This window comes from Mesocricetus auratus, unplaced genomic scaffold (assembly GCF_017639785.1).
Source record: "Mesocricetus auratus isolate SY011 unplaced genomic scaffold, BCM_Maur_2.0 Super-Scaffold_100025, whole genome shotgun sequence".
NCBI classification, from domain to species: domain Eukaryota; kingdom Metazoa; phylum Chordata; class Mammalia; order Rodentia; family Cricetidae; genus Mesocricetus; species Mesocricetus auratus.
Genome location: NW_024429206.1, coordinates 1,893,839 through 1,921,192, shown reverse-complemented (window position 1 = coordinate 1,921,192; position 27,354 = coordinate 1,893,839). Strand labels below are relative to the sequence as shown.

The window sequence follows — 27,354 nt, the reverse complement described above, 5'->3', positions numbered from 1 at the left end:
TTTTAAAAAATTTAAAATAAAAAATTGTCACAAACATAGCTTCTTTGTTTTGCAAGCGAGTGTGTGCACGTGTGTGTGGGGTCAACAACATGATCTCACTTTGTAGCCTTCACTGTCCTGAACTACCAAAATGGCCTCAATCTTAGAGGTCCACCTGCCTTTGTCTCCCAAGTGTTGGAATAAAAAACATACACCACCATACCTAGCCCAGTTTTCTTTTTAAAAATGTTTGTGTGCATGTACTCATGTATTAGGGATTGAATGCAAGGCCTCTTACACAATAGACAAGTACTCTCATGCTGAGCTATCTCCTGGCCCTAGATTAGCTTCTTCTGACTAACATTTACTTAGTATATACATTTTTTTAGGTATAGGTCTTGCAAATATCACATTGCTAAAGCTTTAAAATCTAAACTGGGCATGCAGATACATGCTTATAATCTCAGCACTCAGGAAGTTGGGGTAAGGGGACTGGGAGGTTAAGGTCAGCCTCTGCTACATAAAGGGTTAAAAAAAAATCAGCCTGGGCTAAGGCCTTGTCTACAAAATTAAAATAAGCAAGCATGGTGGCATAAGACTTTAATACTTGTATTCAAGAGGCAGAGGCAAGCTCTGAGTTTGAAGTCAGTCTGGTCTACAATAGTTCTAGGACAGCCAGGGTACACAGAGAAACTTTGCCTTGAAAAACACACACACACACACCACTATTTCAGGATTTGTATATTTTCAATTTTCTATAACATTCTGGGTTATACTTTTACTTTTGTTTTGAGATAGTGTATCATACTGTAATCTAGCTTAGCCTTGAACTCATATCCATCTTCCTGTCTCTACCTCCCAACTACTGGGATTATAGGTCTAAGACATCATAACTGGCTACACTTCTAATTTTCAACCCAAGAAATCTTTCTTGGGGCTGATGGCTCAGCAGTTAAGAGCATTGGGTGCTTTTCCAGAGGACCTGGGTTTAATTACCAAGACACACATGTTGGCTTACATCCATCTGTTAACTCCAGTTTTAGGGACTTTTAACACCCACCTCTTGCCTCCGTGGTACTAGGCAGGTAAGTACCTCACAGACATATATGATGACAAAAATACCATACCCATAAAATTTTTTAAAAAATTATTTTTCTGCCTAATTTTAGCTATACTGATTTTTAAAACACGATGAATTTTTATTTTTGTGTATGTGTCTATGTAAGTGTATACCATGTGTGTGCAGGGGTCTGCAGAAGCCAGAAAAGGGTATTCCCTGGATCTGGAGTTTCAGGCAGGTGTAAGCCACCAGATATGGGTATTAGGAACAGATCTTGTGTCTTGTGAAGAGCAGGAAAGGCTTAGCAGACGAGCATCTTCAGCTTCTAACCCATACTATTCATTGTGCAGTCAGTCATCAGTGTGACCAGGAAAGATTTTCATTTTGTTGAGAGAAGTGAAGACTACAGTAGCAATCCAGTTCAAGTCACTGTCTAATTTGCATACCCAATCATTTACATATAAATTAGTTCTTCATACTCACCTGATGACTCACAATCTGTTTCCTGTTATATACAACGACATTGGAGGGCACCAGTGAGCAAAGTACCACAATGTGCATTTTTTGAGATAAAGTCTCTTTAGAGGTAGTATTGGGAAATTATGGGCCAGGCAGGGTGGTACATACAGGGGCAGAACCTCTGAGACTTCGAGGCCAGCCTTGTCTATATACAGGGAGTTTTAGGACCATCAAGACTACATAGAGACACTATCTAAAAAAAAAAATGAGGAAAATGTATGCATAGCAGCTTGCAGACATTGGTACAGTGTGTGTTACCTGTCTCTTCCCTTCAAGGACAAAGAGCTCACTTATCTTCTTCTGCTTGTAGATATCATTCTTTTCTAGCAGTTTTTTATGCAGCCAGTCTGGGTGTTTGACACGTGGAACTGGGTTCTTCACCTAAGTGAGGGTGATACAGACCAGGAACAAGGTCTTATGTTGGTCTACTGGTGATTAGGTATGGGGTGGTATCCCTGGCTTTTGTCTCACCTGCTGTAGAGCTGCAGGAATGGTAATGATTTTCTGGATGGCACTTCCTAGCCGCTCTATGTAGTAGTCCCAGTCCAGAATCTGCATGCCCAAAACATAAATGAATGTGTCTCACTTCATCTTCTAGAAACTCCATGCCCATTTTAGAGGTAGAAACTTGGCAGAGAGTTTAATGAGACTATAGGATCATGAAATAGTAGATGGTTAAGACAGTACCTCAGTCTTATTCCACCCAAGACCAGTTTAAGGGATTCCCTAGCATTATCTTCCTGATGTTCTAGTGGTTTTCAAACTTCCTAATGCTGCGACCCTTTAATACAGTTCCTCATGTTGTGGTGACCCCCAACCATGAAATTATTTTCATTGCTACCTCATAACTGTAATTCTGCTACTGTTATGAATCATAATGTAAATATCCATGTTTTCCAATGATTAAGAGACCCCTGTGAAAGGGTCATTTGACCTCTCAAGGGGTCTTCACCCACTGCCCTGAGTGTTCTGTTTGCCTAACTATCACACATCAGAAAAGAGGAAGTCATAAATAAGCTCTAATTGAGTCATATGATGCAAGCCAGGTACATTCTGCTCTGACTAGCTTTTTCCTAAACCCTTGATAGTCTTGATAGTACAAAAATAACTAGAAGGTGTCAATATGGTTCAGTAGACACAGGCACTTCTCTTATGACCTGACTTAGATTTCTGGTATCAATATGATGGAAGAGAACCAATTCCTGTTAAATTATACTCTGATTTCCAAATGTGTACCCCTTCCCTGAAATAAAAATAATAGGCACTCACTGTGCGAATATCAAAGTCTTGAAGTGATGAACTCTTTAGCCATTTCCGGAGAAAATGTTTCCTCACTGTAGGTTCTGCTTGGAAAATGGCAAGTGGAATGGCCCTAGTAAGGAAAACAAACATAAATATATCTAAACATAAGTAATCATCAACAATGCAAATCCAGCCAACTCTTATCAATGTACATGGGTTAAAGACTCCGTATACACTTATATCTTGGGTATGATGTTTGTAACACTGAATGATTAAGTAATAGTTTATCATAGTAAAACACTTAGTTAGGAGCTAGGGAAGTAGCTCACTGGTAGACTGTTTGCCTATCCTATGTAAGACTCAGTTCCATCCTCAGAAATATAAAACAGAACAAAGTATAAGGAGAAGCAGAAAGAGGGGGAAGAGAAACATGAATGTATAAAGAAAATATGGAATAGGCATACATACACAAAGGAGTTAACTATATTTTTGTCCCATTAAGTGTTCTAATCAGTCATAAAAAAAGTTATGTCCTTTACAGGAAAATAGATGGGACTGAACATGATGCTGAGAAATGATACAGAAAGACAAACACTGCATGTTTCTTTCAACACGAGGCATCTAGCTTTAAAAAGAGGACATTAAAGTACAAAGGAGCCTATTTGGGAAAAGGAACAACAGTGGGGGATTGTGGTGGTTTGAAATGAGAATGGCCCCCATAGACTCCTATTTGAATACTTGGTCCCCAGTAGTAACTGTTTGGGAAGGATGAGGAGGTGACTTTGATAGGGGCTGGCTTTGAGGTTTCAATTGTCATTCTCTCTGCTCCTACCTGGGGATCAGCTATTCCTGCTGCCAGCACTTTGCTTTGCCATCATGAACTCTAACCCTCTTAAACAGTAAGCCCAAATTAAATACATTGGTGGCGTACACCTTTAATCCCAGCACTTAGGAAACAGAGGCAGGCAGATCTCTGTGAGTTCAAGGCTAGCCTGGGCTACAAAGGAAGTATGAGGACAGCCAGAGCTGTTATAAAGAGAGACACTGTCTTGAAAACCAAACCAAAAAACAAACAAACAAACAAGGACTGACAAGATGACTCAGCAAATAAAGATGTTTATTGCCAAATCCGACAACCTACATTAATAACTGGAACTCACGCAGTAGAACTCACTCCTACTACACATGCACTGTGTAATAACACACATGCCCCCCTTCTCTACATATACAAAATGTAAGAAAATGCTAGACCCTCCAGGTGTCACACTCTCTCACCTGGTTAAGTGCTACTCTATCTGTTCATCAACAACTGGTATCAGCATTCTTTTTAACTCAAGAATTTCTGTTAAAGTCAGCATTGCCATAATTTCTGGGAGCTTCTTTATCTTTCCAAACCGGCCACCAATTCTTCACTTGTGAATTGTCTGCCCATGGTGCTTTCTTTTGGGTTTTTTACCTAATTGATATACTGAAATCTGTTATTTTACTATCTTTGAGTCTGTCAAATTGGCTTTAGTTCAAATTACTTGTCTTGACACTGGCAATTTTTCCTTACAAAGATATATTTTCCTTCTCTACAGAACTCTATAGGAAGGTAAGTATCAACATTTATCAGACCCCTACTGCTGTGTAATAAACCACCCAACACTCAGGGCTGAGATGACAATTACTGATGCTGATGAATTTTTTTTTTTTTTTTTTTCGAGACAGGGTTTCACTGTATTGTTTTGGAGGCTGTCCTGGAACTCACTGGGTAGACCAGGCTGGCCTCGAACTCACAGAGATCTGCCTGTCTCTGCCTCCCAAGTGCTGGGATTAAAGGCATGCGCCACCAACGCCCGGCTGCTGATGAATTTGTAACCTATGTGGTCTCACCCATGGTTGGTCACTTGTGTAGATTAGTGGCCTCCTCACAAGGAGGCAGTAGGTACTTGGTACTTTTTTTTTTTTGGTTTTATGAGACAGGGTTTCTCTGTGGCTTTGGAGGCTGTCCTGGAACTAGCTCTTGTAGACCAGGCTGGCCTGGAACTCACAGAGATCCCCCTGTGAGTTCCAGGCCGGGCTGGACCGACAGCCTCCAAAACAATACAGAGAAACCCTGTCGCGTAAAACCAAAAAGGGGAAAAAAAGAAAAGAAAAAAAGGCGTGCGCCACCACCGTCCGGCAGTAGGTACTCTTGGTGAGTCCTCCTTATGCACATGCCTTCTCCGCTTCCTAGGTAGGAAGAGGGTAAATGTCCAACCTTGTAGTCCTCGTTGACTGCAGTTGAGAAGCCTCATGTCTTGTCTACACATTCCATTTGTCACAGAAACACAAGCTGCCTAGTTTCTAGACAAGCAGGTCAGATACACCTTTCAACAAGAGAATCAGGGCTACATTAGGAAGTGCTACTGGGACACTGCAGAGGCCACACTGGTTTTCAGTTCCTCTGAAGGAACCATAGGTTTATCCTTCTTGTATCACTGGTTCTTAAGATTCCTGTGGGGTCATTGTGGATTTGAGGTTCTGTAATCCAAGCGTGATAAACTCTTTCTTTACTGTGCACCAATCACAGGAAGCCATGTTTCCTGTTTAATTCAGTCTCTTAGTGGGAAATAGAAGCTGATCTAATGGAATCCCTTGCTGTTGTATCTAATATGCCCTAGGAGTTAAAAGGTATTTTCTTCTCATTTGTGAAGCTGAGATATTGATGCTACTGACAAGAAGCCTCTTGTATGCCAGGTCACTACTCTACATGACTCATTACAGAGTTAGTCTTAGCATCAAGTTGTCTTTGCACGAATAGCCAAGACCCTGCTCTTTCAAGATACCCATATCTATATTCACGAAAGAGGCTGACTCCCTTCAAACCAAAGTTCTCTAGACTCACCATTCCCATTCTAGGGTCCCACAAGGCCTTCCTATGAATTGATCTGCATCAGACTGAGGCCAATTTTTCTTTCTGAGTCAGGGTCATACCTATAGCAAAAGCTGGTTTAGAACTCATTATGTAAACCAGGCTGGTCTTGAACTCAGAGCTCACAGTGATCAGTCTGCCTCTGCCTCCTAAATGCTGGGATTAAAGGCATTCACTACCACTCCCAGGTAGTCTTCTTTCTTTCAATGCCCATGGGACCCACATTCTTCCTATGGAAGCTTTATTATGAGGATCCAGAGGCTCCACTACACATGCGGATTTGTAAACCTAGTGGCTTAATTTTTTTTGTTTTCAAAGATAGAGAATGACTAAGTAGTCCAGCCCAGATTGGCCTCAAACTCACTATATAGAGTCGGGGTTAACATTGAACCCTTTTGTTTTTCTTCCAAGTATCAAAATGTTTATTGATAGAAACAAGTTTATAAAATCAGGGCATGGCTGGGCGGTGGTGGCGCACGCCTTTAATCCCAGCACTCGGGAGGCAGAGGCAGGCGGATCTCTGTAAGTTCGAGGCCGGGCTGGGCCGATAGCCTCCAAAACAATACAGAGAAACCCTGTCTCGAAAAACAAAAAAAAAAAAAAAAAAAAAAAAAACAGGGCATGAACATGACTTGATAAACTAAGTAGACTTAATTTCAATACTATAATAAGAGGGACCAATTCAAATTCTCACCAGTTGTTTCACACCCACAAAAACTACTTCAAGGGCATTAAAGATCTCTCAAAAACTGATCAGTTTTGTGCAAGTAAACCATGTTTCTTTTAAAAAAGACTTGTGCACTTGTCCAGGCTCAAGGATATTAAAATCTAGCACATAAAGTCCATTACTAGAGTGAACCCTTTGTTTTAATTTCCCAAATATTGGGCTTTTAAAAGTGTGTACCGTCCCAGCTCTCCCCTCCCCCATCTCCCAAGATGGCCTAGAACTCAAAATCAGAAGTTCTGGTCTTAGGCTTTTGAGATTATAGACATGCACCTATCTGTTCAACTCTTAAGAAGGCTTTTACCTCTCAGTGACAGGAGATCCCTCTGGCTTTCGGGAGATGATATAGCGACAGCTCAGTCCAGCATCCTTGACCATCTGGTCTCCCAAGAACTCAGCCAGGCGCTTTGCTGTGCTGATGGATGTAGACTTCTGCTCCCCATAATCTTCTAGCTTCCGAGACATGGATCGGTTCTCAGAAATCAGCTCAAACAATTCAGAATCAGGCATGTTAGCAGCCTAGAGAGAAACAACAGATGTCAGGAAGATGAAGGTCATAATCATTTTGGTTCTGTAGGATTTTATCTTTTTCTGCCCTGAAAAGCTGAAGGTAGGTTTTGGGCAGAGTAATGTCATTAAAAAAAGAAAAGAAAAAAGGAATGCTGTCCTACCATCCTTGGTTAGAGTCCTAGCAGTGCATTAAGAATTTGTGGGATAGGGCAGTGGGTAAAGGTGTCTGCTGCCAAGCCTGAAAATTTGAGTTTTTATTTATTAATTTAAAATTTGTGTTTTGCCTGCGTGTGTATCTGTACACCACTTGTATGCCCATGGAGTCCTTAAGAGGGTGTTGGATTCCCTGAAACTGAAATTACAGGCAATTGTGAGCTGCCATGTGGGTGCTAGGACTCAAGTCCTGGTCCTTTTAACCACCGAGCTATCACCAGCCCCTGATAACCTGAATTTGGTCCTCCAGGACCCACATGATGTAAGAAGAGAACCATCTCCTACAAGTTGTTCTCTGACTTCCATATGCATACTGTGGCACTCAAGTGTCCCCCACCCTCAAAATAAATGTAATATGAAAAAAAAGGCACATAAAACCATACCTTTTATCTTATTCAGTTGTGCACAAATTATCAAGAAATATGTATGAGCAGTAAGTGCCAGAATTTATCAAAGTGACCTAGGTTCTCTAAGAGCCTAGGATGCATGTTCAATTCCTGAAAGATGTTCACTCCTAAGTGCCAGTTGGGGAGGCAGGTGGAGCCTTACCTTGCTATAGAGCACATCTAGCCAGTAGTCTGCCACCTTGGCCACAGAGCTATACACTTCCTCCAGTGTGCTGCCCTTGAGGAAGGCCTCAAACACTGAGGACTGGAATATCTTAATCAGTTGTAACTCCCCTCGGCGTTTCACCTCAAAACCTTTCAGTTCAGCCAAGGAACCATCTTCATTGAATACAGCATATCTGAGAAACAAGGGAGACACTGCAGAGAAACGAAGCTCAGAGTGCTGGGTGTTTTCCATCTTCCCTTTGCGTTTCTTCTTCATTGCCTAACCCTCTTGTCATCTTTGAGGCCAAGCAGAAATCTACCCTTAGGATAGTGCTTTAGCAAACCAGAATGCATTAAAAGGCCACTGCTCACAGAACCAGAATAGATCAGGGTGTGAAGAAGATTGGCACATCAACATCTAGTTTGTTTTTTGTTTTGTGTCTGCCCCCCCAAATTGAGTAAATAAAACAAATAACAAGCAAACAAAACCCCACCCAGTTTGTAGCTCTAGTTCCATTTTCTCTATGTCCTTAAGTCTTGCCCAGTTACCTCATTTCCTTTCCAAAATATAGGGCTCTGAGATTCCTACCTCTTCTTCAGTTTCTTGCCTTCTTCCTTAGAGGCTGGAAGTATCATAGCAAGGTATGGTCCATCAACTTCAAAAAAGATGCTGTTCTCAGAGCGGGTGACATAGGTGAGTGAGGAAGGCTCTGTTAGTTCCTGGTATTGGTGGTTGGTGAAGCCTTCCTAAAAACCAATAACAAGAAAGGCAACCTCACTTCTAAGGGCTCACACTCAGGAAACACCTCTCCTCAGGGAGTGGGTAGGCCAGCAAAAAAGCTCTATCACACAATGGACACAACTGGTATCAGAAAAGCAGAAAGTTTTGACACACACAGCAACACAATAAGTCTCAAGTATATTTACAAGGTCTGGGTTGCATGTTATGTTTTTATATATATATGACCTTCAGGGAAAGGCAAAAAGATAGCACAAAAACACATTGAGAGTTGCCATTGTTTCAGTAAGAGACAGAGGCTCTTTGCAGAAATGCTTAGCTTCAGGGCTAAGATAGGAAAATACAAGTAAGGCTGGAGTATCTGATAGTACCTAAGAAAATGCTCCAAACACAAGATCCAAAAAAGGAAACAGTGTGTGTCCTTATGGCTGGCTAGGAACAAATTGAGCAAGAAAAGACATGAAGACCACACTGGATTATCATCCTAAGTATTAAAGATGCCCATGAATCCACATTGTTGAAAATCAGTCAGTGAACAAGCAGTAACAACTATCCATTACAGAATTCCAATGATCAAGCAGAAGAAATGGGCTAAACAGCAAACTGCCATGAAGAAGCACTAGTACAGGAAACTGAGAGTGTACAGGTGACAATATTGATACCTGCAAAAGTCAGGAGTTATGAAGTTTAAGGAGCATTTAAAAACGTGCCTTCATGGTGCACGCCTTTAATCCCAGCACTTGGGAGGCAGAGGCAGGCAGATCTCTGTGAGTTCGAGACCAGCCTGATCTACAAGAGCTAGTTCCAGGACAGTCTCCAAAGCCGCAGAGAAACCCTGTCTCGAAAAACCACACACACACACACACACACACACACACACACACACACACACACACACACACACACACACACACACAAATAAAAAATAAAAATGTGCCTTCGTGATACTTGCTAATTACTGTGGTGGCTCTGATATATGCCCAGATGCTCTTCGATGCTTATTCCTTCAGGGAAGGCAGTGATCCTTGAGTGTGATTTCTAAGCAAAGAAAAGCATGTGAACAGGGAGTTGGAGGGACCTCCTTGTGGAGACACCAGGCTGATGTGGACAACTTGGTGATGGAGCCCATGTCCCCAGAGATAGGAAATGATGATTGGGCATCACCCCCATGATAGTCCTCCAAGGAAACCCAAATAACAGCCAATGAGAACTCCAAATTGACAGCAGAAAACAAGATTCTAGACCAGCAAAGACCAAGGCACTGTCCAGGTTAAAGAGGACACAGTGTAAGCACCTGGAAACTGGGGACTCCAAATAATACGTAATTTAGTTACAGGGTATACCAACATACATTTCTTCATTTTGGTGAGTGCGTATTTTAGGCAGAAGTTAACATTACGGGAAGCAGCCTGAAAGGCATAAAAATCTTCTCAGTGCTATTTGTGTGTGGTACATGTATGTGTGCATGTGGAGGCCAGGCTGACACTGGATATCTGCCTCAATTGTTCCCCACTTTATTTTCTTTTGGATTTTTGAGTCAGGGTTTCTTTGTGTAGCCCTGGTTGTCCTATAGACCAGCTGTCTTACAACTCACAGAGATCCGCCTGCCTCTGCCTCCCAAGCGCTGGAATTAAAGGTGTGTGGCACCACTGCCCAGCTTGCCCCATGTGGTTTTTTTTTTTTTTTTTTTGGTTTTACGAGACAGGGTTTCTCTGTATTATTTTGGAGGCTGTCAGTCCAGCCTAGCCTCGAACTCACAGAGATCCGCCTGCCTCTGCCTCCCAAGTGCTGGGATTAAAGGCGTGCGCCACCACTGCCCGGCTGTGTTTTTTTTTTTTTTTTAAAGAAGGGTCTCCCATTGAACCCAGAGCTCCTCAATTTGGTTAGGCTTGCTGGCCAGTGAGTCCCAGGCACTCACCTTTCCTTGTGTCCCTGTGCCAGCATGGGGACTAAGCATGTGCTGACATGCTCAGCTTTTACAATGGTGCTAGGGATCTCAACTCAGGTCCTCATGTTTGTGTGAAAAGCAGTTTATTGAGTCACATCTCCACCCCTCTTTGGTTCTATCCTTGAGACTTTTGTATAAGTTTAAGATTGTTTTAAAATTGTACGACAGACTCCAAAACAATACAGAGAAACCTGTCTTGTAAAACCAAAAAAAAAAAATTGTTTTAAAATAAAAGAACAATAGTAGTATGGTTCTGTGAAAGTGAAAACTTTTTTTTTGGTTGTTTTTTTTCGAGACAGGGCTTCTCTGTGACTTTGGAGGCTGCCCTAGAACTCGCTCTGTAGACCAGATTGGTCTCAAACTCACAGAGCTCTACCTGCCTCTGCCTCCCGAGTGCTGGGATTAAAGACGTGTGCCACCAACAACCGGCAAAAGTGAAAACTTTGCAACTTGAATCTAACAGTCTGACCATGATGGCTGAGGAAATTAAGAAAAAGAGCATCACAGACAGGTGGTTTTTGTAGGGAGCCAAAGATATCACCAGCTGAGATCTTTCCAAATATCCACACTGGGAATAGGCCAGAGGTCAGAATATGTGCTTTTTTTCTTTTTTTGCTGTACCCACTCACCTTGACCATGATGTTCAACATGGCACCAGGATAGGAGATGGTCAGTTTGGGTTTCTTCTCATTGGTTGTCTTGATGACAAAATTTTCAGGAAAGCTATTAGGTAGGACACACCATATTCCATCTGTGTCCAGTTCTAAGGGCCTCCTTCAAAGACAGGAATAAAGTTCATGGCCCCAAGTCCTTAGAAGCCAGGTGCTGAATATCTCAAATATGATAACATCAAACCCAGTTCTGTCTTCCCAGTCTTTATGATTTCCTATTACTGCCCCTCCCTTGCCTCTGTGGTGCAAGCCCTGCAGCCAACCCCAGGCCACACTCACCCTATCTGCTCAATCAGCTCTCTTGCCTGGGTGATGATGTTGGCTCCTGTGAAGCAGACAATACCAGCCATCTCCATGGAGTACCATCGAGCGCTGGAAAGGACAGTCAAAAGTCTATGGTGAGCAGGACTGATGGGAGGCTCCCTCCACAGGGAATCAGAAGAGGAAAGGGATCCCCAGGAGAGATGACGGAAGCAGCCAAACATATTTGAAGCAGGACAGAACTAAGGTGGAATTTGGATTTAGCCTGAGGGTACTTCTATCCCTAATTTAGGGTGGCCAGTGTAGCTCAAGAAAGTTCTGGAAGGGTTTACACGTCAATGTATCAGTTCACAATTTCAGAGTCAGTAGGACTATCAATCCCACTTTACTCCTATGCCTTTTTCATTCTTGTCATAGCTTTCCCCAAATCCTACCCTCACCTACCTGCCTCTTAGAAACTCTAAGCCCATATCTGGACAGCTGTCCTCAGCCTCCTGCCAGCTCACCCTGCCTATCACCTCATTCTCTGGGCTTAGACCTCCTCCCTGTTTGCTTTCTATTCTGACCCAGCAGCATTTAGCACATCCACTATCATTAAAAACCAACAAACAGCCGGGCAGTGGTAGCGCACGCCTTTAATCCCAGCACTCGGGAGGCAGAGGCAGGCGGATCTCTGTGAGTTCGAGGCCGGGCTGGACCGACAGCCTCCAAAACAATACAGAGAAACCCTGTCTCGTAAAAACCAAAAAACCAAACCAAACAAACAAACAAAAAAAACAAACAAACCCCCCCCCAAAACCAAACCAAACCAAACAACAACAACAACAAAAAAACAACAAACAGGGAGCCGGTGAGATGGCTCAGCAGTTAAGAGTACTGGCTACTTTTCCAAACAACCTGGGTTCAGTTCTCAGTGCCCACAGTGACTCTAGTGCTAGGGAATCTGGCACCTTCATACAGACATTCATGCAAGCAAAACACCTAAAACAAATGCACATAAAATAAGAACAAACAAATCATTAAAATGTTTAAAAAACAACAATGACAACAAATAAGCCGGATGATGGCAGCAGCGGCACATGTCTTTAATTCCAATACACACAGGAGGTCAAGGCAGGCAGATCTCTGTGAGTTCCAGGTCAGCCTGGTCTACAGAGCTAGTTTCAGGACAGCCAGGGCTACACAGAGAAACCCTGCCTCAAACCTGCCAACTTACAAAAAACACTCCTCAAAAACAAATAGGGCTGGTAAAATGGATCGGTGGGTAAATATACTTGTTACCAAGCTCAATGACCTAAGTTTGAAAAGGGATCCACATGGTAGGAGAGAACTGACTCTCCAAAGTTGTCCTCTGACCGTTACATCAACACTGTAGTATGTGCATGTCTACACCCATACGCAACACAATCAGATATGACCAAATCAAGTCCAATCAGTTCTCTTTCCTTTTCTGCAAAGCTACAAGTTAACAGCCCTCTTTTCTTCTATGTTCCTGAACATTCGTTCTATTGATTTGTTTCCCCAGAGGCCCGAACTTGCTTTGTCCAAGGAACAGAGTCCAGGCCCTATGGGTCATACCACCCACCCAGACCATGTCCTATTCTCTCTTCCAAGAACAGTCTCCACCTTGGCTGCGAGACCTCAGCCCATTAGTCAAGTTCTACGCCCTTCATTGGTCATTCTTCTGTCCACTCTTTAAATACTGATACTATTAAACAACTACCTAAAAGCCTTTTCCACTCCAGTGATGATACAGTAACATAAAAAGGTCAAAATAAACAAATCTTATCTCCAGCCCACTATACTTAAATCAAGGTATCCAGTAGCAAGCCAACATTTAGACCCTTGAACCAATGTAAACCCTACTGCCATGGACCCAGCCTCTAAGCCTGGGTCACCAACATTTTGTGAGCTGAAGAACATTCCCAGGAATACAGATTCATCCGCTAGCTCCATTAATACCTGAAGACACCTCCAACTTCATGCTTTTTGGCCATCACATCTTGCTCATCCCCTCCCTGTTCATTTACTGCATGTGTCCATACCCTTTGCGCATGACATAGCCGTAGAAGGAGTTCAGGATGCACTTGTGAGCCAGCTGCAGTGAATCGTAAAGGATCTCCATGTTCTTGCAGCGCTTCACCTCTGACGCATCACCCATCTCTACAGCTGCTGAGAGCTTCTTCTTCCATACCTGGAAGGAAACTGAGTAGCCTAAGTATCTTACAGCTTTTCCAATTTCAGCCCACAGAGGTCAATAAGCCTAGTTTTTCAATATTAAAACCTTTCAAATCTGGAGCTGAAGATGGCTCAGTGGGTCTTGTAGAAGACCCAACTTTTGTTTCCCAGCACCTACATGATGGCTCATAACCACAGTTCTAAGGGATCTAATGCCCTCTTCTGAATTCCATGGGCATCATACATACACACACACATACATACATACACACACGCATGCAAGCAAAACATTCAAATAGATAAATTTTTAAAAATCTAAAACAAAGCCGGGCGTTGGTGGCGCACGCCTTTAATCCCAGCACTCGGGAGGCAGAGGCAGGCGGATCACTGTGAGTTCAAGGCCAGCCTGGTCTACCGAGCGAGTTCCAGGACAGCCTCCAAAGCCACAGGGAAACCCTGTCTCGAAAAACCAAAAAAAAAAAAAACAAAAAAACAAAAACAAAACAAAACAAAAAAACTAAAACAAATGCACTAGTTTCAAATCCACAGAAAACTTGAGAAAAGACAAAGACCACGCCCTCTTTATACTGGCCACCTGTTAATACCTTAGCACATCTCCTTTATTCCATGTGCCATTTGTCCCCATAAAGTACTTCCACTCTACCATGCCTTCCATCAAGATTGTCATCATGATCTAAAAACAAAGTCAGTGGGGCAGTGGTAGCACATGCCTTTAATCCCAGGAGGAGTTCTGTGAGTTCAAGGCCAGTCTGGTTCACAGAATGAATTCTAGGACAGCCAGAGCTACACAGAGAAACCTTGTCTTGAGTAATAGAGAGAGGAGAGATGGGAGGAGGAGAGAGTGGGAGAGAGGGGAAGAGGGAGAGAGGGGAAAAAGTCATTCCCCTTATTCCTCTAAATTAGAGGGTTAAATCTAGTGTATGTGGTGGTCTTAGAGTCTTAGGACTACTTACCTGTTGTGCTGGGAAAGCAGTCAACTCATGGGCGAATCTAGTTCAGTCAGATTTTATCAGCACAGTCTGTGCCTTTTGCAGGTGTGGTGCTACATAATTACTTCTGAAACAATTGGTCAGCATGGTTCCAAGGGCTTAGGCCATGACAATCTCCATCTTTTCTGACCAGCAATTCTTTATGTTTATAGATACCTGTGCATTTGTTATCCAAACGAATGCGGCACCTCACAAGATCCCCATATACTACAGGTGTTTCCGCAGAGCCAAACAAAAACCCTTTCACTTCAGAAACCATTCTATTTTGACCCACCTTGTGTAGCCCTTTGAACTCATAGCGCCTGTCTCGGAAGGCCCGGACTGTGTCCACATAAAACGAGTTTTCCCGCTGGCAGATGGTTGTCACACGTTCTTCAACCTTGGTCATATGGATCTTCTTATAGGCTTTCCGGCAATAATCTAAGATAATTCAGAGTGTTGGAGAGGTAGCTGAAACCTTCCAGATATCAAAAGAGCAAGCTGGGACACAGGGATGCTAAGGAGCTCACTTTCCTAAGGAACAAATGAACAGAAAACCCAGACACTGCTAATTATCATTGTAAAAGAAAATAATCCCTGAGTACTGACAACTTGATACCAAGAGTGTGGCACAGGTTACTTCCTGAGCATTTGTAAAGCAGAAAAAAAGGAAGGAACCCCCACAGAGAGAATATATATATATATATATATATATATATATATATATATATATATATATATATATATATATATATATTTTTATGAGACAGGGTTTCTCTGTATTGTTTTGGAGGCTGTCGGTCCAGCCCGGCCTTGAACTCACAGAGATCCACCTGCCTCTGCCTCCCGAGTGCTGGGATTAAAGGCATGCGCCACCACTGCCCGGCCGAGAGAATATAATTTTAATCTAAAATCCTACTGCCCACACACCTGATCAAAGGAGCCACTGTCTGTCAAACTGTGGCCTTGCCAGTTGCTCACCTGCCAGTCTCCGCTTCTCATATTTAGCCTGTTCCTCACGGGACAGTTCATGAAAAGCCCGTGCTGGCCCCTCTGGGAACAAAGGAGGAAACTTCTCTGACTCCAGCTGATGCTGGATTCGATGGTATTCACTGCGACTTGCTGGCACTGTAAAGAAAGTGAAAGACAGATTCCAAGATCAGAATCTAGGTCTGTCCCGCCCTGCTGAGCACCCTTTGGGGCCTGACACTCACTGAATTCTCCCCTCCATTGCCAGGCCATCTTCCTCTGACAATCTGCTCCAGGCTTATTGAAGTCACAGGCAGCACAGGTGGCCTCATCCACTATGGCAGAGGGCTACAACAGGAGGAGTGGGTCAGAAAACAACTTGGGTCTGCAAAGAGAGATGATTATAATCTGGGAACTTGCGATCTCACCTGCAGGCGGTTAGTAAGGATTATGTTAGGATACATGGCTCCCACATCTAGATGGTAGATAAGAGGGCATTCAATTCTGTTGGGAACATCTTTTAGGGAGGTGAGCTTGGTCTTAATCTCATCACACACCTACAGAGATGGGAAAAACAAAGGAATATTGGTGGTGGAACATGCCTTTAATCCCAGCATTTGGGAGGCAAAGGCAGGTAGATCTCTTAAACTGGAGGCCAGCCTGATGGTCTACAGAGTGAGTTCCAGGATAGCCAGGACTACACAGAGAAACCCTGTGTTGAAAAACAAAACAATACACAGAGAGAGAGAGAGAGAGAGAGAGAGAGAGAGAGAGAGAGAGAGAGAGAGAGAGAGAGGGAGAGAGAGAGAACACAAACCAGGTACAGTAAAAAATAATGAAGATAGAACAGCTAGAATGGCAGATCCCAGAAGCAGTATAACAAAACTACATCAAGAGCCTGAGATGCTTTAGGCATGTAAGAAGGAGCCGATCCAAATATAGGCCAATCCACTGCCTTCTAGATGGCTACCTCTTGAAAGTTGGTGACTTGCTCCACAGGCACTTTCTCTTCTTCTTCAATGGCATGGTGCATAGTTTTCTCAACTCGTTGCAGCAGGAAATCAAAGGCTGCAGGATTCTGTGTAAGACCGGAAAGGGCACGGGTCAGATAGATCTTTAAATCTGCCTCCAGTGTGACACATGGCAGGATGTGTCAGAGGATGCTCTGCAAGTGCACTGTGTCTTAGGAACCTTGAATGGAAGCTCATCTTATCCAAGAGGGTATGGGAGTGGTACCAAGCCAGAGAAACCACCCGACAGAAGTGGAATACAGGAGAGATGGAGATAAAGACTGTTTCAAGCCATGGCTTCTTGGGCTTCACAACAGCACAAGATTGGGAAAAGTAGAACCCCAGAAGACCTAGGAAGGAGGCTTACCATCCTAAACCGGCATGGGATATCACTTCGGAAGACACCAGACTCTAGTGCCTCCACATGGCCCCCCACGTAGGTCTCAGCATCCAGCACATGGCCATCATCTGTCAGCTTGTTGAATTCCTGCTCTTGCTTATTGGGGAAGATAATGTTGGCGTGGAAAGCCTGCACCATCAACAAGGCTTCACACAGTGTTCCAGAGCCTTTCCGCAGCACCTGCAGGGAAGATGTTGCATCTGGCTACCCCAAATCTCTCTCAAAAGCCCTGACTTCTAGGCAAAGTCCACAACCACCAGAAAAGAATCTAACCTTGACTGCCATGTGAAAGGAAGTTTTGTAGCTATCTAGTAACAGCAGCCCCTGCTTCCTGGGGCTATTTTCACACTAGGGCCCCCAGACTCCAGAAAGATGCCAGTGAAGCCACACACAGGAGTTCACTATCAGTCTCTAGGAGCAGTCTACTTCTGAGCATCAGTGTACGTAGAAAAGAGAAGAGGAAGATTGGAAGACCACAGGTGATACTAACCTCATCAGGTTCCATGGGAATGATGGTGCACAGGGCGAATATGAAGGGATGAACATACTTCATGTACATGTAGTAAGTGGCAACAGCATCTGACACTGAGTAAGTGGCCAGAGTCTGGGGAGAATATCAGAGAGCATTAAAAAACCAAGGGTCCAGGGGAATTCATGAAATATAGAAAATGAAGTTCAGGGAGAAGGCAAGGCTGAGCCTAGCACTGACATCTCAGGTAACTTAGCCTCTCTAAGCCAGAATATCTATGACTTCAGAGATGCATAGAAGAGCAAATGGGCTTACGTGCCTGAGGCTGCTCAGTGGCCATACGACACATGTCCTCGGGGTCCAGCTCTACAGGGTCATAGCCAAGTTTGGCCTTGGCAGCTGCCTTGAGATTATGGCTGCCCACAGGAAGGTAGCTGTCCCGCTTCACCCACCTGGCAAGAAGACAAATTCTAGAGATGATGGTAACACAAAGGCTGGCAAAACCAGACACAACACATAAAAATGTAGGTTTTGAAGACATTCAAGAAACCAATGCCATACTCTCATAAAGCTTTCACTTGAATCTCAGATGTATCCACAGAGTACATGCAGATGTCCGAGAATCCTTTGTATCCTTTGCCTCACCCTCTACTTTTAACAAAGAATTCAGCCTCTTGCTCTGGAGAAATGGAAAGGCAATACAGCAAGAATCCCAGGCCTCTCTGTACCGCTCAACCTTATTTCATAAACTATCTGGCCATCTTTCCTCTTCTTACTCTGTCCTTTCAGTATGAGCTCTCTCAGAGCACTCTTAAGAAAATACCCTCTAGGCTTCAAAAGATGGCTCGATAGGTAAAGTGCTTGCCATATCCATAAGGCCCCGAGTTCAGAGTCCCAGCATCCATGGAAGAGCTAGGCATGGTGGTTTGAGTCAGTAACACTAGTGTCAAAGGAATGGAGACAAATGGATCCCAGGGACTCAGTGGTGAGCTAGTCTATCCAAAAGAGCAAGTTCTAGGTTCATTGTCAGTCCCCCATCTCAAACTATTAAGTAGTTAGCAATGGAGAAAGACCTGACATTGACCCCTGGGCTTTACATGTGCACACACATGTACACACTTACCCCAGAATGTACCCCCTCAACATGGAACTTATTTCCACTTCTTACTTCTGCCTCCAGAATGCATCTAGCACATGACTAATACATTCCCCAGGGATTACACTATCCAGTGACCATATCCAGTCTCTCATGACCTGTCCACCCACTCTGCAAATTCTCCATGGCCTCCTCCTCTATAGATTCGCAGGCCTTCTCCTCTCATTACACTTCTAAACTCGATAGTTCACCATCTATTAGGACTTTGTATGAGACCCTCGTTTAGGATGTAAATCTCAACCAAGCCTATGGCTGCAGGTGACACCATCTAGACTTGGGCTCCTACAACTGCACAAAGGTTCCACACCAGCATGATTGCAGCAAAATCCTCTTACCTCGAAATTATTCTTTCCCATTCCAAATCAACTAAGCAGAGACCTCAGGCCATACTAGCAAACTTGAGTATAAATCCCTTTTTACCCACTGCCTTTGGTCAAGCTACCACCTACCCTGTGAACCAGTCCCAACCTCCTGGCCTCCCTCTAACCCAAAGGCTGAAATATCAGAGTAAAACAAACAGCAGCAGCCCTCAAACACCGTGGTGGCTGATGGAACCCATCTCTTTGCCCAGTTCAGATGCCATTCTCTCCAGTCACTTCTGTGTATTTTGTGTATTCACATCTGTCTTCCTACCTACATGGACTCATGCTCTAAACACCATGACTTCAATACCTGTGACACTTACTTGCTTTCAGTCAGCATGAAGTATACTGAGCTCATCTTGAAAACCGTATGTCCTGTAGGACCAGCATGGTGCTTCACTCTGACCTCATCTATGTAAGTACCAGAATCTTTATCTACCTATGTTTCTTTTCAGCTCAGCTTTTCTACTCTGCAGGCTGTTGTTTAACATACTTGTTGACTAAATGGAAGACTACCAACAAGCAGAGAGCAGATCCCTACGACCCAATGCTGTTTCTTAGAGGCCAATCTCCTCTCACAACAGATGTGTCAATGTCCCCAGTCTGCAAAAGAAACCTCTACATATCAATCATGGGATCACAGTGATGAGCCCCTACTATGTGGTGTATACATACCTGAGACAGTCCATGTGGATGCATTGTGGTGCCTTATATTCCCCCTGGCTATCCTTCTGGAAGCCTATTTCCTGGTACATGCTCAGTCCATGGGTTGCTGCCCTAGCCTCCACAAATGGCCTAACAAGAGACAAGCAATGGGGATGAGTCTCTAATTCTTCGTTTGTTCTTCCTTGAATGCAGACAGACTGCTCCCAAGGAGACACTGGAGAGAAGTGAATACTGATCACATGCACTTCTCTGCAAAAATGACAAAATCACTGATACCAACAGGCAGAGCTGCTCCTCTCCCACCCCTCCCTAACACAATTACCCACAACAGGAAGCTAGACTCACCAGTCAAAAAAATCCCCATTGTAGGTGACTATAATGGTAGGTTTGGTCTCCTGGATATGCTCAAACCATCTCTGGATCAAATGGATCTGAGCTCAACAAACAATAGAAGTCAGTGGGACCTTTTTTTTTCTGCTTTCAGCAACTTGCAAGCACCTCCTCAAATACTCAGAAGCAGTTCCCCAGCAGCCCATACACTAAGGAACCCACTCTAGCCTTGGCCATGGAAGAAGAAGCTCACTGAGCAACAAGCTCCTGAGTCAGAATCAGTTTGCCTCTCCCCACCTTATACCAAAACCCAGGAAGTTTCTATATGCAGCTTCTTTACCTCATCGGGTTCATTGAAGACACAAAAGGGACCTTCATATTCTGGCTTGGGGGTGAACTCAAAATCTTCAATATCTTCTGAAACAATCTCCCTGTTAGTGATGAGGTAGCCCTGGTAAAGTTTATGAGCAGACAATGCAAGTTAACCACAGAAAAGCTGAGACACAGACTCCCAACCCACCCATAAGCTTCTCAAGAAACTAATTTCAAAGAACTCCACAAAAAACACGAGGGTGATCCAGGCATGCAGCACCTGCCCACCATCTCAGAACTCAGATGGCTGAGGTAGGAAGACCACCACGACTATGAGGCCAAACTAAACCACGTAGTGAGACCCTGCCTCAAAAAAGTAACAAAATCCCCACAAAAGCACTGTAAGTTTCCCAAGAAGAGCATCTGTTTACCTGGCCATCAATCATATAGGAAATCATCATAATCTGGTCTGTCTCAGCATCAGGAAATTTGAGAGGCAGTTTGGTTGTCTCAATGTCAAATGCCAAAACCACAGGGTCCTAGAAGGACAAAATATACCATGAATTCAGGTCTGGATACATCCTTTGGACACACACATTCTGCCCTGGGTTCAATTACCAGCACCACAAATAAAATACATATCCCAAAATAATAATAAAACTCCATGGTAAAGTTTTTTGAGGGCATGAAAATGAAAACACAGAGGGATAAAGCTACTGATCAGACCACTTCCGTGTCAAAGCTTTTTAACATGTACTGTCTCACTTGAACTTTAGGACAGCACTAGCAAGTGACTGTGTTGGAGCTGACATTTTCATCTTTGAAACAAGAAAATTGAAGACAAAGATTTTCCTGATGACTGAAAGTGATAACTGAATAAATATCTTCTTACGAATCTACTCTTAGTCACTTGGCTATCAAGTACCTAAATGAAAGCTCAAGGGTTCAAATCCAGTTTAGCTCAAATATTGATGTTTATGGTTAACACAAGTGAAAAAATATGCTTTTGGTTAGAGACTGATGAAAAAAAAAACTACTCCCTAATTATTTTCAGAAAGTCCTTAAGAAGAAACAGATTTTAGGAAGGCAACAACTTACAGGTCGTTCAACAAGATCATCTCGCCGGGTAATTTCCACAGGAAAAGCATTTCCTCGAAATCTGACATTGTACCAATGTGCCTGCAGAATAATGAAGCATACATTAACTAAGGAGTTCTCCATCCGGGGGCTAGAGAGATCACTCAGTAGTTAAGAGCACTAACTGCTCTTCCAGAGTTCTCAGGTTCAATTCCCAGCACCCACATGGCAGCTCACAACTGTCTGTAACTCCAGCATCCCACACTCTCACACAGACATACATATAGGCAAAACATCAATAAAATAAAATAAAATAAGTTTAAAAAGTTCTACATCCAGAAATAGAAATATCTACTTATTTAACAAAATCTCTTTTAATTACATTTACTTAGAGTGTGAATGTGTGTATGCATGTGTGGAAGTCAATAAATAACTTGTAGGACTTGGTTCTCTCTTTCTACCATGTGGGTCCTGGGGAACAAACTCAGGGCAGCAGTGCCTTTACCTACCAAGTCATCTTGCTGGCTCCAGAAAAATCTATTTCTGTGCAGATTTATCCAGAATACCCCCTCCCATCCCCCATCCCCCCCGGAACTTAAATCAAGCAACAGCTACCTTCACCTTACCACATGGATTTTGAGGTCAATGGAGAGGCGAATGTGGTAGGGAACATCATACTCCCGCATGTCCACTATGTTGTCCAATTGGTCAGCTATCTTCTTAGAGGTTTCCTCCTCATCAGTAATTACATTGCCTCCTTGCAGAATACTGGAGAGTAAGCAAAGAAAGACAGTGACTCAATTACGATCTGCTGGGTACCGAGGAAGTGAAGACTTAAAGAGTTCGAAGAGAGTAAACACAAAGGCAAATGGGAAGGCTATAAAGACCAGGGCAGTCTTTCAAGAAATAGCCTTGTATTATCACCCAACCCGAGCAACAGGTCAGGAAAAAGAGAATTAGGTTATACTGGAGATATGTACACGTTACATGATATAAGTTAGACTTTGAACTATAGTCAGGAGGTCCCCCGAAAGCTCAAAAGAGCAGAACTGACACCACAGAGGTTGTGGACAGCTGTAGTGTTAACAGATGCAACACATCCTTGCAAAACATCCTTTTCTTCATTAAGATAATGAGGATGATAGTAACTATATTATCCTATAGGAGTGAAGTATTAATATCATAGAGCATCCAGCTTGGTGCATGGCAAAGTGTCTAGATAATGCCAACTATTTTTATAATAGTCTTATACCCAAGTGGAAAATCTTCCATTGGAATAGCCACTAAATATTTTAACAATTGGGAAGCTAAGGCAGGACAACAGCTTTAAATATAAAGTCAGCATGAGTTCCAAGCCAAACTGGACTATAGTGTGAGAACCTGACTCCAACCAACTAACCGACCAATTAAAGGAAAGAAGGGAGAGAAGGAAAAGGTCAGTGGTATGCACAAGGCTCTAGGTTCAATCCTCAGTAACATACAAGTACACATGCAATTTAAATTAAAATAAAACAATACAATCTACAATCCATCACTCTAAGTTCAAAATTCAATGACTTAAAAAAAAAATGGTAATCACCAAGACAGCTCACAGGCCCCTACAGATTCATTACAAATTACATTTTAAAATATTCCAAAAAGTAATTTATGGCATTACCAGAGATGATTGGAGTTGAGGGATATACTGCAAAAGTGTCCAAAGTCTCAAACTAATTTTTTTTGAGGGGGGGGTGGGAAAGGGGTACTATTTGATTTGTTTTTCTTTTTAGTATGAGTGTATGTATGCCACAATGCACGTGTGGGTGTTGATCTTTGCTTTGCTTCTTACTGAGATAAGGTCTTTTTTTTGTTGTTTTGTTGTTACATAGACCAAGCTATTTGGCTTGTGAGCTTCTAGGAATTCTCATGTCTGTCTCTGAACTCACCATAGAAACTCTGGGATCACATATACATTAGCTTTATGTGGGTTCTGGAGATTCATAATCAGGCCCTTTTTCTTCTTTGAAACAGTCTCTCTAAATATCCCCGGCTGGCCTTGAATTCACAGAGAACCATTCACCTCTGCCTCCTGAGTGCTGGAATTAAAAGCATGTGCTACCACACCTGGCTCTTTTTTTTTTTTTTTTTTTTTTTTTGGTTTTTTCGAGACAGGGCTTCTCTGTGGCTTTGGAGGCTGTCCTGAAACTCACTTTGTAGACCAGGCTGGCCTCGAACTCACAGAGATCCACCTGCCTCTGCCTCCCGAGTGCTGGGATTAAAGGCGCGCGCCACCAACGCCGGGCTCACACCTGGCTCTTAAATTGATTCTTTATCAAAAGGCTGTGATCAGTGTTTCTGAAATCATGCAAACAATTACCCAAGACGTCTGCTTTGTTTTTTTGAGACAGGGTCTCTCCATGTAGCCCTTGCTGTTCTGGAACTCGCTCTGTAGACCAGGCCGGCCTCGAACTCAGAGATTCACCTGTCTCTGCCTGCTGAGTGCTGGGATTAAAGGCGTGTGCCACCACTGCCAGGCATTTTTCTGTTATTAAAGTGCCTAAACATTTAATAACAGTACTTTGTATTCTGCATTTAAATTTCTTTGTATATTCCAGGTTCTCTGGAGAAGGCATCTATAAAACAAAACACTTGATAACATTTTTAGACTGTGTTAAAGTGGTAGAGGAGGGAGCCCTCTAAAATATCCTCTTTGCTATAGCAACTCAATTTTAAAGCTACAAGCCTACCTCCTATGTAAGAGGAGCTAGTGCACAAAACAGAATACAGCCTTGGGAAGATAGCGTTTATTTAACAGAAAGAACATCTGAAGTGTCTGCACATAGACGAACATTAAGGGATTTTCTCTGAAGAGTTCCTGCCTTCTATCAGCTTGCTATCTAGAGTAACCAGCACTTTGCTCATGAGAAGGAAAGTTACCTGGAGAGCATTGCTGTGTATTCATCACTGGCATGGTCCTGCTCTCGGTTCTTCTTGACAGCTGGGGAGATCTCCTTCCTCACTTTGACAAGGTCCTCTACAGTGTGGAAGGACAGCTTGATGTAACTCCGCTTCAAGCCGACCAAGTGATTTGGCTTTAAAGTAAATTGACAGCTGATGAGTTAACGAGACTGTTAGGTAAACATGTACATGTCAAAGCATCTAGCTTATGTTTGCATGTGGCACCTGCCAATACAACCAAAGTTCCTTAAAGACAGCTTTGGGAGCAACCATCATCCCTCATCTTCCACGCTCCCCCACTACCCAGTAAATGACCTGGCCTTCTATTGAATCCAAAACTGTCTGCTACAGACAGTGCAGACACCAGCCTCATCTGCCCCTAGAAGATCTAGGGATACTCACCAAGTCCAGATCTTCTTTGGGGACATTCTCTAACTTTGCAATTTTACCCTGGAACTTCTTGGATAGAAAAGATGAAACTTCTCGATCACAACCCTGAATCAGGATCAGAATTCATGTATTTCCTGTTAGTGAGGCCTACCTTCTTATCCATTTCAGTTTTAAAATCTACTTGGTAAAACAAGAACAGAGCATTTGAACTGTTTCTACCAAGCACAGACTTACCTTTCTGGCGGCAATGTAGAAATATGGCTTATACGGCAAGGCCACCTATAAAAGTCACCAAAAGGATGTGACAAGAAAGAAAAAAAGGGAAAACATATTTCAGAGTGGCAACTTATAAGCAACTTGAATACAAGGCATCTTGACCCTTGAGGGCTTTTATTTTGTAAAGATTTATTTTTATTTTATGTGTCTGGGTGTTTGTTTGTATGTCTTTATACCAAGAATATACCGGATGACCTGACAACAGAAGAGGGCATTGGATTCCCTGGGACTAGAGTTACAGACAGCTGTTAGCTGCCTTGTAGGTGGCTTCAAATTGAACCAGGATGCCCTGGAACACCAGCCAGTGCTCTTAAACACTGGGTCATTTCTCAAGCACCTTTGAGAGCTCTTTAAAGATACTGCATACATGAAATTTAGATGTGCATATCTCTCACAGGCAAGAACGCGTGAAGCAATACTATTCAGCCTCCTGAGCTACCTTCCCTCAGGGTATTTTAAATGTGGCTGATGAAGTTCATAGTGGTCATGTTCTTGATGGGTTGCAAGCAATTACACACTACAGCCTCCCATTTCCTCCCTGACAGAGTGAATGAGTCCCCTTATTTTAGAGCAATTACTTGTCATGGGTAGGATTTAGTTTTCTTAGGTCAAGGACTTACCTTAAATCTGCTCCCATCATCTTGAATAAAGTAGTAATCCACTGCACTGACTAAGCGTTTGTCTTCATCTAAAACCTCAGTCTGTAGGAGATGGAACATGAGCATATTACCTTCTACATAGCCTAAGACCTCTTTCTGGGCTACTCTTTGAGAAACTGAGTATTGTAAAGACAAAAATCCTTGTACCTAGCTCCTATACCAGCCTCATTCATAAGAACTGCATTATAATGGTTCCCCAGTGGGGATTTTTCTGAATTTTTCTTTAATAATTCTTAAAAGCTTTCAGCTGATGGCTGACATATCTTTCATTTTATCTTACCACGGTGGCCACTTTGTGGTCTCCATGTTAAACAGGAAAGGAGAAGCACTTCCAATAACTAAATCTCTTAGACAATGGCTTCCTTCTTCCCATAACTCATCTATTAGACAAGATTGATGATTAGGAAGGGATGTAGCCACCCACTAGAAGCCAAAGGCTGAGCAGTGTTCATTCAGATACTTACAGGGTGCATGTTGATGAGCCAGCCAGTCCTTTCTCCAGGCTCTTTCAGCCTCTCAAAACCAAACCTAAAGTCCATCTTATCAGTCCACTGGCTCCGTTCCAGACGCTTGAGCGCTGAGACTGAGGAAGAGGGACCATCATCCCTGAGTAAAAGAAGAGAATCAGGCTTTACCATTCACCACATTTCCCACTCTAGACCCCTAACTCCCATCTATGTGTTTTGTTGTTGCTTTGTTTAGGAGACAGGGTCTCACTATGTAGACTAGGCTGGCTCCAATTCACAGCAATCACCTGCCTGTTTCTCAAGTACTGGGACTAAGAACATGTGTCACAACACTTGATGTCTATGTGTTTCTGATAAGGCATGGCATATGCATCCCTGAAAAAAAAAAATTAAGGTCGGCAGAAGACTCAGTGAAAACAAAAACAAAACAGCATTTATATGAAAAACACAGCAAAGGCAATCCCCAACCCAACCTAATTGACTTTATCACCAGAACACTAACAAAAACACCAGTCACATCAGTATACCATTTCTTCTTGCGATACTAAAACCACATACAGTCCAGAAATGCAATGCTAAGCTCTATGCCAAAGAAATGAAAACTTATTTCACAAAAATTTGTAAGCAAATATCATAGCACCTTTATTTATAAAGGCTAAACCTGCAAACAATTCAGATATTTCTTTTTCTTTAAAGATTGATTGATTATGTATTCAATGTTCTATCTGCATGTATGCCTGTAGGCCAGAAGAGGGAGCCAGATCTCATTACAGATGGCTGTGAGCTACCATGTGGTTGCTAGAAATTGAACTCAGGACCTCTGGAAGAAGAGTCAGTGCTCTTAACCACTGAGTATCCCAATTCAGATATTTCTTACCAAGAGTAATTTTATTTTATGCATATATGAATACTATTCAGCAATAACTTGATAAACACAACTCGGATGGATCACTAGAGAATTAAACCAATGCTATCAAGCTACACATTTGTGCCATTTTATAAAGCATTTAATAAATAAAATTATAGAGATGGAGAACAGATCATCAGTTGACAAACATGGGAGAGGGAGGAATGACTATCTATGGTCATGAAAATCAGCATCCAAATCCTTGTGAAATGGCATTCTGTATCTGGAATGTGCTGATAAAGCTCATGAATATACATGTGACTAAACAACACAGTACTCAATACATGTACATGTGTAAAAGTGCAGTTGGTGCAATCTAACTGATGACAATTGGCTGCTATGACATTGCGCTTTCATTTTGGTTACATTATCACTGGGGCAGTGTGGATCGTCAGCATGTCTGACAAGTATGTGAGAATCTACAATTCTTCAAGATTAATGCCCACCCCACCCCACCCCTTTCAAGACAGGGTCTCTTTGTGTAGTC

The 27,354-nt window shown here is 42.8% G+C and overlaps 1 protein-coding gene across 2 annotated transcripts in view; it reads right to left on the bottom strand.

Moving 5' to 3' along the window:
* Nucleotides 1-27,354, bottom strand: part of Pole (DNA polymerase epsilon, catalytic subunit) — a 52,693-nt gene that overhangs the window by 23,194 nt on the left and 2,145 nt on the right. For both annotated transcript variants that reach the window (XM_040731462.1, XM_040731461.1), the window contains exons 2-29: nucleotides 25,958-26,099; nucleotides 25,455-25,535; nucleotides 24,793-24,837; nucleotides 24,571-24,663; nucleotides 24,148-24,302; nucleotides 21,858-21,999; nucleotides 21,253-21,333; nucleotides 20,586-20,693; nucleotides 20,183-20,293; nucleotides 19,858-19,943; nucleotides 19,522-19,641; nucleotides 17,648-17,780; nucleotides 17,350-17,463; nucleotides 16,827-17,039; nucleotides 16,420-16,527; nucleotides 15,878-16,006; nucleotides 15,695-15,797; nucleotides 15,462-15,608; nucleotides 14,776-14,921; nucleotides 13,359-13,507; nucleotides 11,332-11,424; nucleotides 11,011-11,155; nucleotides 8,284-8,441; nucleotides 7,693-7,888; nucleotides 6,725-6,939; nucleotides 2,828-2,930; nucleotides 2,030-2,110; nucleotides 1,817-1,939 (exon numbers count right to left, since the gene is read on the bottom strand). In XM_040731462.1, the coding sequence (XP_040587396.1) occupies nucleotides 1,817-1,939; nucleotides 2,030-2,110; nucleotides 2,828-2,930; nucleotides 6,725-6,939; nucleotides 7,693-7,888; nucleotides 8,284-8,441; nucleotides 11,011-11,155; nucleotides 11,332-11,424; nucleotides 13,359-13,507; nucleotides 14,776-14,921; nucleotides 15,462-15,608; nucleotides 15,695-15,797; nucleotides 15,878-16,006; nucleotides 16,420-16,527; nucleotides 16,827-17,039; nucleotides 17,350-17,463; nucleotides 17,648-17,780; nucleotides 19,522-19,641; nucleotides 19,858-19,943; nucleotides 20,183-20,293; nucleotides 20,586-20,693; nucleotides 21,253-21,333; nucleotides 21,858-21,999; nucleotides 24,148-24,302; nucleotides 24,571-24,663; nucleotides 24,793-24,837; nucleotides 25,455-25,535; nucleotides 25,958-26,099 (3,520 nt within the window). The remainder of the gene's footprint in view (nucleotides 1-1,816; nucleotides 1,940-2,029; nucleotides 2,111-2,827; nucleotides 2,931-6,724; nucleotides 6,940-7,692; nucleotides 7,889-8,283; nucleotides 8,442-11,010; nucleotides 11,156-11,331; nucleotides 11,425-13,358; nucleotides 13,508-14,775; nucleotides 14,922-15,461; nucleotides 15,609-15,694; nucleotides 15,798-15,877; nucleotides 16,007-16,419; nucleotides 16,528-16,826; nucleotides 17,040-17,349; nucleotides 17,464-17,647; nucleotides 17,781-19,521; nucleotides 19,642-19,857; nucleotides 19,944-20,182; nucleotides 20,294-20,585; nucleotides 20,694-21,252; nucleotides 21,334-21,857; nucleotides 22,000-24,147; nucleotides 24,303-24,570; nucleotides 24,664-24,792; nucleotides 24,838-25,454; nucleotides 25,536-25,957; nucleotides 26,100-27,354) is intronic.